This window comes from Pelobates fuscus, chromosome 3 (genome assembly GCF_036172605.1).
Source record: "Pelobates fuscus isolate aPelFus1 chromosome 3, aPelFus1.pri, whole genome shotgun sequence".
Lineage (NCBI taxonomy): Eukaryota > Metazoa > Chordata > Amphibia > Anura > Pelobatidae > Pelobates > Pelobates fuscus.
Window position 1 is genome coordinate 168,567,480 of NC_086319.1, and position 14,385 is coordinate 168,581,864.

At 37.3% G+C, this 14,385-nt stretch overlaps 1 protein-coding gene across 7 annotated transcripts in view; it reads right to left on the reverse strand.

Annotated features, from left to right (window-relative positions):
• Window positions 1-14,385, reverse strand: part of CACNA1C (calcium voltage-gated channel subunit alpha1 C) — a 590,913-nt gene that overhangs the window by 97,786 nt on the left and 478,742 nt on the right. For all 7 annotated transcript variants that reach the window (XM_063447661.1, XM_063447667.1, XM_063447665.1 and 4 more), the window contains 5 exons: window positions 12,330-12,417; window positions 11,140-11,247; window positions 10,705-10,757; window positions 8,360-8,506; window positions 1,788-1,989 (listed from right to left, as the gene is read on the reverse strand). In XM_063447661.1, coding sequence (XP_063303731.1) covers window positions 1,788-1,989; window positions 8,360-8,506; window positions 10,705-10,757; window positions 11,140-11,247; window positions 12,330-12,417 — 598 coding nt within the window. The remainder of the gene's footprint in view (window positions 1-1,787; window positions 1,990-8,359; window positions 8,507-10,704; window positions 10,758-11,139; window positions 11,248-12,329; window positions 12,418-14,385) is intronic.

Genomic DNA, 14,385 nt, shown 5'->3' on the forward strand with positions numbered 1-14,385 from the left:
CACTTTAGAGAGGTGTTCTCTTCACGGATGAATCCCCGTTTTCACTGTACAGGGCAGATGGCAGACAGCATGTATGGCGTCGTGTGGGTGAGCGGTTTGCAGATGTCAACGTTGTGGATTGAGTGGCCCATGGTGGCGGTGGGGTTATGGTATGGGCAGGCGTATGGTATGGACAATGAACACAGGTGCATTTTATTGATGGCATTTTGAATGCACAGAGATACCATGATGAGATCCTGAGGCTCATTGTTGTGCCATTCATTGATGACCATCACCTCATGTTGCAGCATGATAATGCATGGCCCCATGTTGCAAGGATTTGTACACATTCCTGGAAGCTGAAAACATCCCAGTTCTGGCATGGCCAGCATACTCACCGGACATGTCACCCATTGAGCATCTTTGGGATGCTCCGGATCGATGTATACGACAGAATGTTCCAGGTCTTGCCAATATCCAGCAACTTTGCACAGCCATTGAAGAGGAGTGGACCAACATTCCACAGGCCACAATCAACAACCTGATCAACTCTATGCGAAGGAGATGTGTTGCACTGCGTGAGGCAAATGGTGGTCACACCAGATACTGACTGGTTTTCGGACCCCCCGGATCCCCTCAATACAGTAAAACTGCACATTTTAGAGTGGCCTTTTATTGTGGCCAGCCTAAGGCACAATAATCATGCTGTCTAATCAGCATCTTGATATGCCACACCTGTGAGGTGGGTGGATTATCTCGGCAAAGGAGAAGTGCTCGCTAACACAGATTTAGACAGATTTGTGAGCAATATTTGAGATAAATAGGCCTTTTGTGTACATACAAAAAGTCTTAGATCTTTGAGTTCAGCTCATGAAAAATAATTTTGTTCAGTGAACATGTCCCTTTTTTCCTATAGCAACAGAATATACCTTTCTCACATGCATGTCAAGTGTTGGCTGTTCCAGATTACTAGGTACAATTCCACATATTGGTTATCTGTACCAGCTGTGCTTTTTAACAATTATTTGACTATTCCACTCCCACTGAATGTCTGATACTGTTGCATTTTTGTACGGGTTGGTTGTTTTAATTAATACTTTACAGTCTTGGTATTTATCTGCCCACATTCAGCGCTATATTCATTTTGTCTTGTAAAGAGCCACTGACTTCTAGTAGGATGCTGAGATGTGACTAATAAAGTGGTAGATTGTACTTGGAATGTTGTTTCTCAAAGTAGGGTATAATTATTTTACATTCTTTCCAATTCTGGACAGTCCAACACTTATAGTTGTTCTCACCTGTTTAGGTGAGTTTATTTAAGTTTGTGTGTGTAGGTACCATGGCATGAGCACATTAACAAGTTATGTAAGTATACAGCAATGCCATTATAAGAACTTTTTTTTGAATTATCATAAAAAAAGAAGTATACTGGGGCAGTGTGTTGAGATCGTTCAAACTGAGATAGTCCCATACATTTTGAATTCTTGAATTGTCTACTGACCAGATGCATAAATATACACCTTTATCACTCGTTGAAAGGGAAGGTATAGAATGCACAGTAGTAATATTAAAAGCACTGACATTTAATGTGATATACTTGATGTCCCCAATGGAAATGAGTACATAGTTTACATTTATTTAAAGAAAAAGAAAAAGCCTCTAGCATTCAATGAACATTTTTGTGAATTGTGCCCATTTCCACGGTCCCTAGCAGCCTGAGATTTAAATATTACCTAAACCTTTACCAGCTGCTGATACTTGATATCAGATTTATAAAGTGCTGACCACAGCTGGGCTACAAGTGTTACCTGGTTCTTGTCCAATTCACAGTTCTTGTACTCTTGTTCTCCCTGCTCCTGGAAGGTGACAATCACAAAACCGACGAAGATGTTCATCATGAAAAAGGCGATGATGATGATGTAGATGATGAAGAAGATAGATATCTCCACACGGTGATTGTAAACAGGACCTATGTCCTCTGTGTGTGAGTCGATAGCCCGATAAAGCAGCCTGTGTAAGGAAGAAAATGGTAGCATGAGTATAAGACATGAAACAAACACAATTTCTAAATCCCATTGTACTTTCACTTGATTGAAGAGCTAATCAGAGATGCATAGAATAAACCTCCTAACAATGAACAGCGAGCTTCAAATCACAACCCTGGATTTTCTGTGTATAGTTGATTACCAACCAACTGCAGAATGCCCACTATTCCCAAGAAAACATTGAGAGAAATCCAAGTTACTATTATATTTATTCAAATTCAATAACGCTGCTGAAAAAAATAATAAGAAAAAAAATCTACAAAAAACACTATGCTATTATCTAAATTAGTGTAGTTTGATTGTAATCTCCATCCCAACATCATTAGAAATATTTTGGAATCCAAAGGCAGAGTAGGCAATTGTCCAGAGAAGGGGTATGCCAACCAACTTTATTTAACCCAAGTGGTTCAGGATTCCACATTACGTTCAAAACATGGAAATGATCAAATCTGAGAGAGTGGGTGTGCATGGTGTTTGGGTACTTGTCTTGAATGTAATTTTTTCAGGACGTACATTTTCAAATAGGTGTACTTTTGGGTAGCCCAATCCAAACAAAATAATATTTAATCCCTTTTGGATAAGTCTCATTAACACGTTTAAAAAATAAAAATAAAAATAAGATATGACTATTGGGGCCACAATGACAAAAATTATCAATATTTTTCCATTTAGTGTTACATAAAATATTGTAATTTAATACACTGTAATACATAAGAAGATGGTTTTCTTTTAGTTAAAACATGAACACCTTCATATCTGATACATTTTAATGAGTTGAAAATCACATTTTCAAAATAAAGCTCAAACAAGGAGCGGTTTTTTTTTTTACAGATCTACATTTTATTTATTTATTTTCTATGCTTCACTATTTAGTGAATTAAACTCTTTGATTTTGGAGAGGATTCATACCGAGGTGAGTGAATAAGGGATAATCTGCTGACAAAAGCTAATGCTTCTTTTTGTCATGAGCAATATTGCTGTTACATTTTAAGGGGAATAGTGGCTTCTCATGATTTTTAATATTACATATCCCTTAAATTTAACAAACTGTATTTGTAAAGTATTACAAGTGAAATTAGATGTAGAAATCCACACCTCTTTATTCTGCAACGGGGCACCTCCATTATACATAGTTACATATTACATAGCTGAAAAGAGACTTGCGTCCATCAAGTTCAGCCTTCCTCACATTTATTTTTTGCTGTTGATCCAAAAGAAGGCAAAAAAAACCCAGTTTGAAGCACTTCCAATTTTGCAGCAAACTAGGAAAAAAATTCCTTCTTGTCCCCAGAATGGCAGTCAGATTAATCCTTGGATCAAGCAGTTATTACCCTACATTGAAAGATTATATCCTTGAATATTCTGTTTTTTGCAAGTATGCATCTAGTAGCTGTTTGAACATCTGTATGGACTCTGATAAAACCACTTCTTCAGGTAGAGAATTCCACATCCTGATTGTTCTACCTCTCTGTTAGTCATTGTTAAAAACTGTCTTATGTGCCTGGCAGTCAGCACAGAGAGAGCATACAGAGGATAGGAGAAATGAAACAATGTTTCTATTTCTTTTCCTCATTTGCAACTGGATTCTGATGTAATTTAATACATTTTTAATATAAAGTTAAAAGAAAACAAAGCATCACAAAGTTTTTTTTAACATAAGTTATATGTGCTTATTACAATTTTATTCAGTGGTATCATTTTCTAAAAAGTGGTGGTTCCACTTAAAATGTAATTTTCTTGACAGAGTGAATGAGATAACGATATCTAAACACAAGCACTTGCACAATGTGTTGATGTGCAAACAATTTTAAAGGGATACTATAGTCACCCAGACCACTTCAGCTGCCTCAGATTTTAACCCTTCAGATGCAAACATAGCAGTTTCAGAGAAACTGCTATGTTTACATGTGGGGTTAATCCAGCCTCTAGTGCCTGTCTTCCAGACAGCCACTAGAGGCGTATCTACGACGCTGGAGGCGAATTTCACCTCCATCGCACAGAGCGTCAATAGGAAAGCATTGAAAAAATGCTTTCCTATGGACACTTTGAATGTGCGTGTGGCACTTGCCGTGAATGCGCATTCGGCTCCAGTGACGTCGGACGGTGGGGCTGACGTCGGACGGGGAGGAGAGGTCACCAACACCGAGGGAGCCCGGCGCTGGATTAAGGTAAGCGGCTGAAAGGGGTTTTAACCCCTTCAGTGCCACGGGAGGGGGACATTGAGGGTGGGGGCACCCTCAGGGCACTCTAGTGTCACAAAAAACGCTTGTTTTCCTGACACTATAGTGATCCTTTAAAATAATTCAATCCTTAAAAGAACTGTCATCAAATATTCAATATTCACATTTTCTTTTTAAAGTTTATGACATGTAATGTAATGCTTTTTTTCAAAATGATGTATATTATTTTCTTTTTTAGAAAATCTCCCTTTTGTGTGGCTGAGTAGATTATACTGTTCTCTAACTAACTGTTGCTCAACCTAACTTGCCTGCTGTTCACATAGGAAAAGTAACAAACTTAAAAAAAACTATAATAAACTTCTACTACTGTAAAAAAATGCTAGGATTCGTTGAACATTTTATGTGTTAGCCATCGAATCAATAGAGCTCTTTTAAAAATTCACTACATAATTATAAAACTATGTTTATATCTACTTTATATTCATTGCTATGATAAGATACGTACAATAACTCATAATATAATAAGTTACTGATAATCATAAAATATTTAGAAATAAATCATACATTTCTTATGTTGAAGACATTAGTTATCAGTCTCATAAAAGGAAAGAAATATGTCATGGTTCTCCATATATTGATCAAGTTTTCAATTTGAGCTGCCCTATCTTAAAAAATATTTTTAAAAAGATATTGACGCACACCAATTTTATTTTGGCACACAGATATTTAGAGAATGCATTAACTTAATTAGTTCAGTAGATGTAAGCCAGACATTATTTGGAAACTACATGGAAACCATCTGCCAGCTTCTATGCGATGTAAAAATTGGCAGAGAGAGAAACCGACGTGGATCTAACCTTTTTTATGCATTGTAGAGATTTAATAATGTTATCACATAACTAAAACACATTACTGTGCGTTTAAGGAAATTAAAATTAACTATAATTTAACTTATTTATTATTATTTTATTACTATTATACAGCATTGTATGATAAATAAACTGTGGGCAATATTACTGCTGGGAGCTGGCCTAATAAAATATTATTATGTGTTTTTCATGGACTTTGGGTTCAATGCCCAGATAGCATCTATTTCTTAGATACAGTGTATTATTCTAGACTAGCATTGTCTAACCTTTGGCAATAGGGCATTAGTGTTCCCATGACACTGAGCCATACTTAGACCTGACCACGCACTGCTTTTTGAGACCAAACACTGCTGCAAAAAAAGGATGGAAACAACAAACATGTTCATTGAAATCAATAAATGTAAGTGCATTTATGTTTTATTTTAAAAATAGTCTTTCTCTTAAAGAGAAATGTAACGGATGACCTATTACAGGTTAACCTATAACTTGCCCAATATTAATATATCAAGGTTCGATCACATGTAAACCATGACAGATCAGGATTTAAGAGACATACACATTTTGATTGTAACACCGTGTAGATCCTAAAAACCTGCTAGTGTTTTGTGATGATAATCTTTAAATATGTCAGCAGATTTTCCCTAACCTGTCATTTCCTTAGCACAGTAAGTACCGTGCATCCCAGGCAGTGTCATATTTTGTTTTCCCTCTACAACTCATTATTTAGATTATTTCACTTGTATACATTAGCTGTTACTAAGGGTTTTGAAAGATGGCCACGTATATACTGAAATCTTCAAACGGAAATCACAGGAAATAAAATATATTTGGAAATAATATTTATTTGCAGAGAATATCGTTTACAACTAATTTTTGTAAGAACATTTTCAGATGACTGAGATCTTTTAGATGCATAAAGCATCCAATTTTACATGTTATAGGCCTTTCAGTTTTAGAGTTTGATTGTTTTTACAATGACAACATAGTTGGCAACTTTCTAAAATCTCTTAACGCTTTCTCTTTATGATAAACTCTATTTTATCTCTATGGTAATAAAGCAAGTAGCAGAGAAGCGTGCAGTATGAGTCTGCATTCCATTTCTTGCATTGATGGGAGGTTCTGTAGACCATCTGAAGTGCTCCCCAGAGGACTGTTGGACTATTAGTGCTGACAGTGTTCCATTAAGCAATGCCTGTCATTTTTGCAGTGCCGCCATGCATGCTCTAGAAGTTTTATAGTTTCTACATACAAAGCTAGCTGTAAGAGCTTGTTAGTGATGAGAAGAAAATGTTTCTGCATGTTTCACTCTGTCTAGCAGGATATATTACAGGAGTATTACTGTGGGAGACATATATCAAGACATGCAATATTTTAAAGCTGTGGTCAAATACATAAACAACAAGGTAAGTTGCAGATCACCACTGATATCAGTGGAATAGGAACCACACAGATGGAATGATTAATGTTTACACCAGGCCTGGGCAAATGGTAGATTTTCAAATGTTGACGAACTGCAAATTCAAGATGCTTCCCCAGCCTTTAGAATGCAAACATCATGGGATCTTGGGATCTTCCATTTGCCCACCCATAGTTTAATTCAGTTCTAGGAAAGGATATAACTGAGAACAGCATACTTTGATCTGTTTGACAAATAAACTACTGTAGCCTACATCAAAAGCACTTGAAATATAATTTTAGTTTTTCATAAATCTGCCAAAGTTGACAGGTCAATTAGCCAAATGATTTGTGGTCATTCAAATAATAGATGGATACCTAACTAAATGACTTCAGCTGAAATGGCAAAACGTTTTAAGCAGCTGCCAAAAACTCACAGCATTAGCTGATTTTTGGCATGTGTAAGCTAGTTTTGCTCCAAAATTCTTGTAGCTATCAGATCTGCAGTGGACCACAGTGGGGACCTGCATATCATTCTGGAAGATGAATTCTACAGACTGACCATACAGCTGTTGTTCCTTGTGGCTTGCAGTAGACCCTCAATTTCAAACATAATATATATACATATATTATATATATATATATATATATATATATATTATTTAGACTGGAACATTTGTGATAATTGGGCAACCTGTGTCTAAAACTAAACAATTTACAGTAGTCTCTACATAGACCTGCTGCAAATTAAAAGCAAGACCACATGAAGCATCTTTTAGTGTGGATTGAAGAACAACCCATACTGGATTTTGTTTCATCAACATAAAATGTGACTTGAACTTTTTCAGCCAGTCCAATTTTTCTGCACACTGTCCATTCAAAAGTAGCCCACAAGTGGAAATAACAGTTAAAAGCTTAAAAAGTGTGTTGCCCCTCAAAATCCTTCTTAACTACAATGCTTGTATCAAAGAAGAATGCAGAGCGATAATGACGCTATTGGCAAGCTGTGCTGTAAGAGATTTAAACCGTCCATACAGTAACAGAAGATAAACACAGTGACAACAGGTATTACACATCATCCTTTGTATTATTTTGGGCCTACAGTATTTTCTATATAGTTAAAACACAATAGCATCCAGGTGTAAATGTGTGTATTCCTGAGAAAATTTTGATTAAAGGTCCTACCAGTGACATCAGGCTGTGATACCCCCTATATTACATAGTGAAGCAGCAGATCCAACCACCTGCTCTTGCATCTTCCTTTGTCTGGGTGCAGTGCTTGGTATGCTGCAAACAGGCAAAAAGCTATGGGTGCTCCAATATCATAATCAGCACTTGATGCTACAGGGAGAGTGTCTGGACTAATGGATTATAAGTCTCAACTAAGTTTGGCTCTGGTACTATGTGCCCGATAAGGTTGTCATTTATTTAAGCTACATACAGTGCAGGGGTTCCTAAATGGGGGGTGGGGGGGTGGGGGGGGGGGTGGATCCTTATTAATTTCATCATGAATCAAATGACTTCATCAAAAGTTTTAATACAACAATGAAGATGTATTTCCGCAAAACAAAGCCAAAATGTGTTACAAACCTTGTCTAGTCTATATAGGGCTGATAAAACTCTCTAAAGCCCTTATATAATACTGCCTCTGTTTTAGTCAAGTTTGTTTAAACCAGTTGTCTACTGACCACTGAAACAAGAGAACTTAAAAGATATCAACTGCTTGAACACAGTAGAGTCAATCAGAGGAGCAGTCATTTTGATTGACTCACCTGTATTCAAGCAGGTATATCCTTATAGCTTGGCTTTTAGAAGTCCCTTGATGGCAGGTTTGAGAACCACTGTTTTAACTTGTAGGCAACCTCAATTTCCCCCTTCTCCCTGGACTCACTCCGGCCACCCCTCGAAGGTGGAGACAGTAAAGAGAGCCATCATTGCTGCTAGGACATTGTCAAAGTCGAACTTGCTGTTCTCCCACTTGCGGTCCTGTACCATTGGCTGCGACACATCACCATCTTTATAGTTGATATACTTCCCTCTATCCAAGAAAGACATAAAAAATGGCTGTAAAAGAAATAATGTTTCTTTCCCAAAATACACACTGCAGAATAAGTTTTGCCAAAGTTGACTTGTTAAAAATTAAGAAAGCTATACAAATAGCTTACATTTTTTTAAATTTCATATAAGATGCATTTTCTAACATATATATTATACAGCTCTGCTTTCATTACATGCCTAAATTCTTAGCATACTTCATATTACATTATATGTCTTGCATGCACTTGACGTCCTATTGCTGATTTGTAATGCGTAATATGTGATCGTAACGGGACGGGTGTTTAATTATAGGTGTATAAGCATTAATTATACATGTACAAGCATTGTAATTCCCAAGACAAGTTGACTTACATACACTACTAAAAAAACCTTAAAACCTCCCTGAAGAGTTTTTAGAATATATTAACAATTAAATGGACAGTCTTGTAGGAGCTATTGACTACAGTAAGTCAAACAAATTAACTCCTTAAAAAACAAAAAAACAAAAACAAAAGCAGTTCTGCAATATGACAGAGATGCACCTGTTAGGGGAATATAGAACATTCTGACATGTGCTGGTAGTGAAGCCAGCATTATCAGGGAAAATTGCTCTGCTTGGTGAGGTGTCAATAAAAATGGCCAAATACTTAACAGAGGGACAGAATCAAGACAGGACTCGAAAGGGGACTTGGCGGTGCCCGCAAGGGATCGGTTCAGGTAAGTAAATCTCACCTTCCCCTGCCTAGCCACTGGACATCGATCAGTGATATTACCATCGGGGGTCTATGCAATTTATGCAAAGTCTCCAGGCGATGACAGAGCCGTTTTAACTTTAACTAAACATATTGAGTGCCTTAAGAGCTGTTTTGATAAGGTGAACCTTCCATGACAGGTAACCTTTAAAGATCTGCATTATTTCCTAGCATCATCTGACCTCTAATTGGTTGCTGAAAGTGTTTTGTACCTTTGTAATTTACTTTATAACAGGTGTAGAATAAGTAGAAAGGATTCAGTACAATGTGTTCCCAGATAATCACTGGCACTGTGATGGTTAGCCTTAAAGGTAAGTACCATAACCAGCGCAGTGAGCTGTAGTCTTTCTGGTGACAGTAGTATCTAGGTGCTATTTGATAGTAATCTGTTAAATCATTTAAAACTGGTTCGACACTTACCCTGCTTTGTTGGCTGCCTGCGGTCTTTCCGGTCGGAGTTGCTATGATAAATGTACGTTTATACTTTCTATACTACATACCATAACAACTCATACCACTTTTGTATAGTGTACATTGGTTGAGAGTGTTAGTGGCCAGATAAGCAAGGTAATTGTCAAAATGCTCATAAATGGTTTAACAAATCACTGTTGGCCATGCATATGGAGTCCTGGCACTATAACCACCACAGGATAATCTAATAATTATGATGCTTAGGTTGTGCCTTTAATAAATACTGCAATTGCTTGCAGACTGCATTGAAACAATGTTAAACCAATCTAAAAGCATTATCATTCCCATAAAGACTGGCTGAGCATCATGGGAAATGTAGTTCACAACAAGCTGCAATGTCAAGGTCAGTGTTAATGGCTAGGCTAATGAGTTTCCTGTCAGGTATGTTGAAACATATTACTAAATATATCATTGAAACTGCTGAATCTGCCTTGAGAAATGCAATACCTCTGCATTTGGCAACACAATGAAAATTGCTTACTGGGTACAATCATTCTTGCAGAGTTAACAAGGATCCCTAAGGAACATTTTTTATGAAACGTGCAGGACATTACTATAGGGAACTATTCAGCTTTTACACAGCATGGTCAACTAAATTTATGATACTGCTAACTGTATTGAAGACTTGCAACAAACACTGTGGTCTTTGTAAAGCTGATGGGAACTTGCCCTGTCAATAAGCTAGAACAACCACCATGCCGCACTATTGATTCTACCAGCAGATTCTGCAAACTCTTTATTGCAGCTCTATCTTATTTCAAAACTATAGGTCTCTAAATGTATTGTCTTATTTATCATTTACAAACTATACATCCACCAGATATTTGCCTGCTCGTTTCCAAATATTTAGTCTGTGGATTTACATTTTTTTTTTTATTTATTAATTTTTATTATTATTTTTTTTTTTATTCAACAATCATCCAAATAAGGCATCCTTTATTCATCATTCCCCATGCGTTTTACATATTCTACTTACTTGCACTCCGCTGCGGTGCTCTTGGAGGTGTCACTACAGCTGTACAACTTACCCTGTGGTTGAAGACATGGAAAACAGTTGATATATAACATATTAAAAACAATTCCTATAAATCCAGTACGTTACCATTTCCCAGTCTGTGCATGAGTTATTTAATGAGTAGACAAGAGCACAAAATAAAAAAAACAACCATAAAGAACTTAGAAAAGACAAACCTAAATTAATGCTATTGTAATTCTGCTGTTATGAATGCCACCTTAATTATGAAATTGAGATGTAACATACTGACAACATCGACATCATGTATCGATAACTTGCAGTAGGCTAAGATATAGTAATAAATGCGTAGAAATTTACACTCATCGTATTCTTGCATTTACATACTCATGCATCTACATACTCAACATTAGCAGCTGTGTCCCTTCAGCACCTCACCTTGAAAAGTTGTACCCCGATACAAGCAAACATAAACTGCAGTAGAGTGGTGACAATGACGATATTACCAATGGTGCGGATAGCCACAAAGACGCACTGTACTACATGCTGAGGAAAAAAACGAAAAGCATGTTAGTCTGCTTTTAAATGGAATGCATGAAATAGAAAATGTATTAAAAAAGAACTTTTGATGAATGATAAACATATGCAGCAAAAGCTAGATTTTTCAGACCAATTAATTGTCTTGGATCAGGATGGGCTTGCTCATCCCAATACACAACTTCTCCGGTTCACAAAGCTCAAAGTAGCCTGGATTAATTTTGATTTACAGTCCAGTAAGATAATGTGATCATATGTGAATATCAGGATATTTTGAAACCAGAACATACTATATACAAGTACAACATAGAGACAAAAAGCGGAAACTCTAACTGGTATGATAAGATAACATAAAAGGTACAGATGAAGTACATAGAGCAAGGGTACCCAAAAGCTAGATCCCCAGATGTTGTAGAACTACAACTCTAATGATGCTTTGAACGTCTTTAGAATGTCTTTAGATTGACAAAGCATCATGGAAGTTGTAGTTTGAAAACATCTGGGAATCTACCTTTGGGCACCCCTGCTGTAGAGATATCAATAGGGTGATGAATGACAATGATGATTATTATGAAACAGTGTTGGGGTAAGACTTATGAAATGACAGCTACGAAGATTGATAAGAGGGGCATTGAAGGAAGAATGACAGAGAAGACTATTATAATGATAGGGTTGTTATTTACTAAAAATAACGCTTCCTATATGTTAGGCAGGACTCAATATTTTTAATCGCCACTAGCATTTGGAGAATGAAAAATGTAGCCCTTCTGAGTAGAGATTCACCCTGAAGGATATGTTATTGCTTGCAGGGGTGAATTACGCTTCATGCCTAGCTAGTGACATATAGTCCTAGGATAGGTGTGATATAAACATCCCTGAAAACTATCCAGAATAGACCCAGATTTTCTGGTTAACAAGTCCCTTCCCACTTTATATAATGACCATTTACTTGATCCATGCACCAAAACCCTTTGACTTCTAAGATCAGCATTATTGCTCCAAAAAGAGCAGGGCCATCGTCCACCAACCTTACAAAGTATGTTGTAAGTCGTTGACTTTAACTGCAACAACAAAGAAAATCAATTCCCTACCTTAAGACCTTTCGCTCGGTTTATAGCTCTGAGTGGCCTTAACACCCGAAGAACTCGCAATATCTTCACCACATTGATTGCACTGGACCTGCACATACAGATAACACACAGTGTCTTATACAAAAAAGTTGAATTCTATTACAATATTAATCCTACCTTTGCATGACATCAGAAACAGTTAAGATACTTGAAAATAAGAGAAAGTAATACTATATAAATGAAATATAAGCCATATTCACCTTGAAAATGGAACATGATGTAAACACACACCAAGAGCTTCCACTGTATACTGTTAGATTATTGTGACATAAGTAAGACAAATCAGCAATCTTGTATTTTTGTGTACAATTTACATTGTTAATTTCCATGTACTTGATTACCCTTTAAAAGTTTATAACAACCTCACTCTTTTATTAAATACATAAAACATACCGGTATATCATATATTGCAATATTTTCCGATTTGTCCTGAAATATTAAAAGGCACAAACTAACTTGTGGTCATATACAAAATGTATAGGTATTTGTGGGAAGCTTGCTGAATTTTTGGGGAATGTAGATTCCCCAAAAAGCAACAAGAATGTATAAATAATGATAGCTGACTGCATCCAAGCAAGAGGATATTTATCGCAGTAGAAGATCTAAGGACTACATATGTCATGCAGTAATCTTGATATGAAAAATATATATAGTCTTTGAATATTTACAAAAATAGTTAGTAAGGCACGGCATGGGAACAAATTCCAAATGAGGTTCACCTTCATAACCTTAAACACATTTAAGTCTTTCTCAAGTTTGGACATTTTTGACAATGCAAAAAAGGGTTGAATAGCACAATATCAGGTTCTCAGTCAAAATATGGTTACACGTAGAATAGTTAGGAAAGCCAAAGGTCAGGTGGCACATGATAGTAAATGAGAAACAGGCAAGGGTCAAATACCAGGAGTATAACAGAGCAGTTACTGAAAGTGTCTACACAACAGGAGCAATGTGTAACTAAGCATTGAGTCTTAGGAGCATTGCAGTTTAAATAGGAAAAAGAGGTATGTACTCATGTCACCTTCACCTCCTACACACGCCCTTCAATCAAGAGCGTGCGCTCTCAGGATTACAAGTTGATCCAGCACACAGAACTGTGTCACACCCAGGACTAAGGATAAAATATAACTGGACCTTAGAATGGCTGGACTTAACATATCCAAGATCCGGCCATTCTAATATGTTAAATACTTGCCGAGGTCAGGAACACAGAATCAGATACAGCGATGAGGGAAAGCCAAAAGTCAAGGATACCAGAATTCAGGGAAGTCAAAACGAAGCCAAAGTCGAATACCAGAAAATACCAGGTTTCCATGTGCATGATTGCTGCTCGGCACAACCTTTTCTGTCAGGACGGTAATGCTGCTCGGCACAACTTTTTCTGTCAGGACGGTAATTGCCATTAACCCCGTTTTTGTGCGGATGAATACGTGACATGTGCCTAGCATCCTAGGATGCTCCACCCATCTGTTATGTGGGAGTGGAGAGGGCCTTCCGTGATCCGCAGTGTCATGAACTGGATGTGGCCGAGCTCGACGCTAGAGACATGCTGCCAGTCCACTCCGGCAAACAGGTCAGTCACAGAGAACAGTAGGTGCAGTGCCTTCACAAAGAGAGCATGAGACGTTGCGTGGGATGTGAGGTAAAGAGGCCAGAGATGGTGGCCTGACAGTACCCACTCTTGAGGAGTTGCTTCCGAAGATATCAAGGAGCTGAAAGGGAATGTGTCAGTGAAGGAACCTTCTTCTGAGACAAGGAGCATTGATGTTCTCCACAGATTCCCAGGATCTGTCTTCAGGCCCATAACTATTCCAGTGAACAAGGACTTTATATTCAGCATCACCAGAATCAACAACAGGAGCAGGACAAGGAAGAACTTGATTTGAAAATGTGCTGTCGTTGAAGGGTTTGCAAAGAGACATGTGAAATGATGGATGGAAGCGGTAGTGAGATGAAATGGCAGATTCAGCTGAAGAACAACAGTCCGCTGCCCTGCTCTTATCTCTGGCTTCCCAAC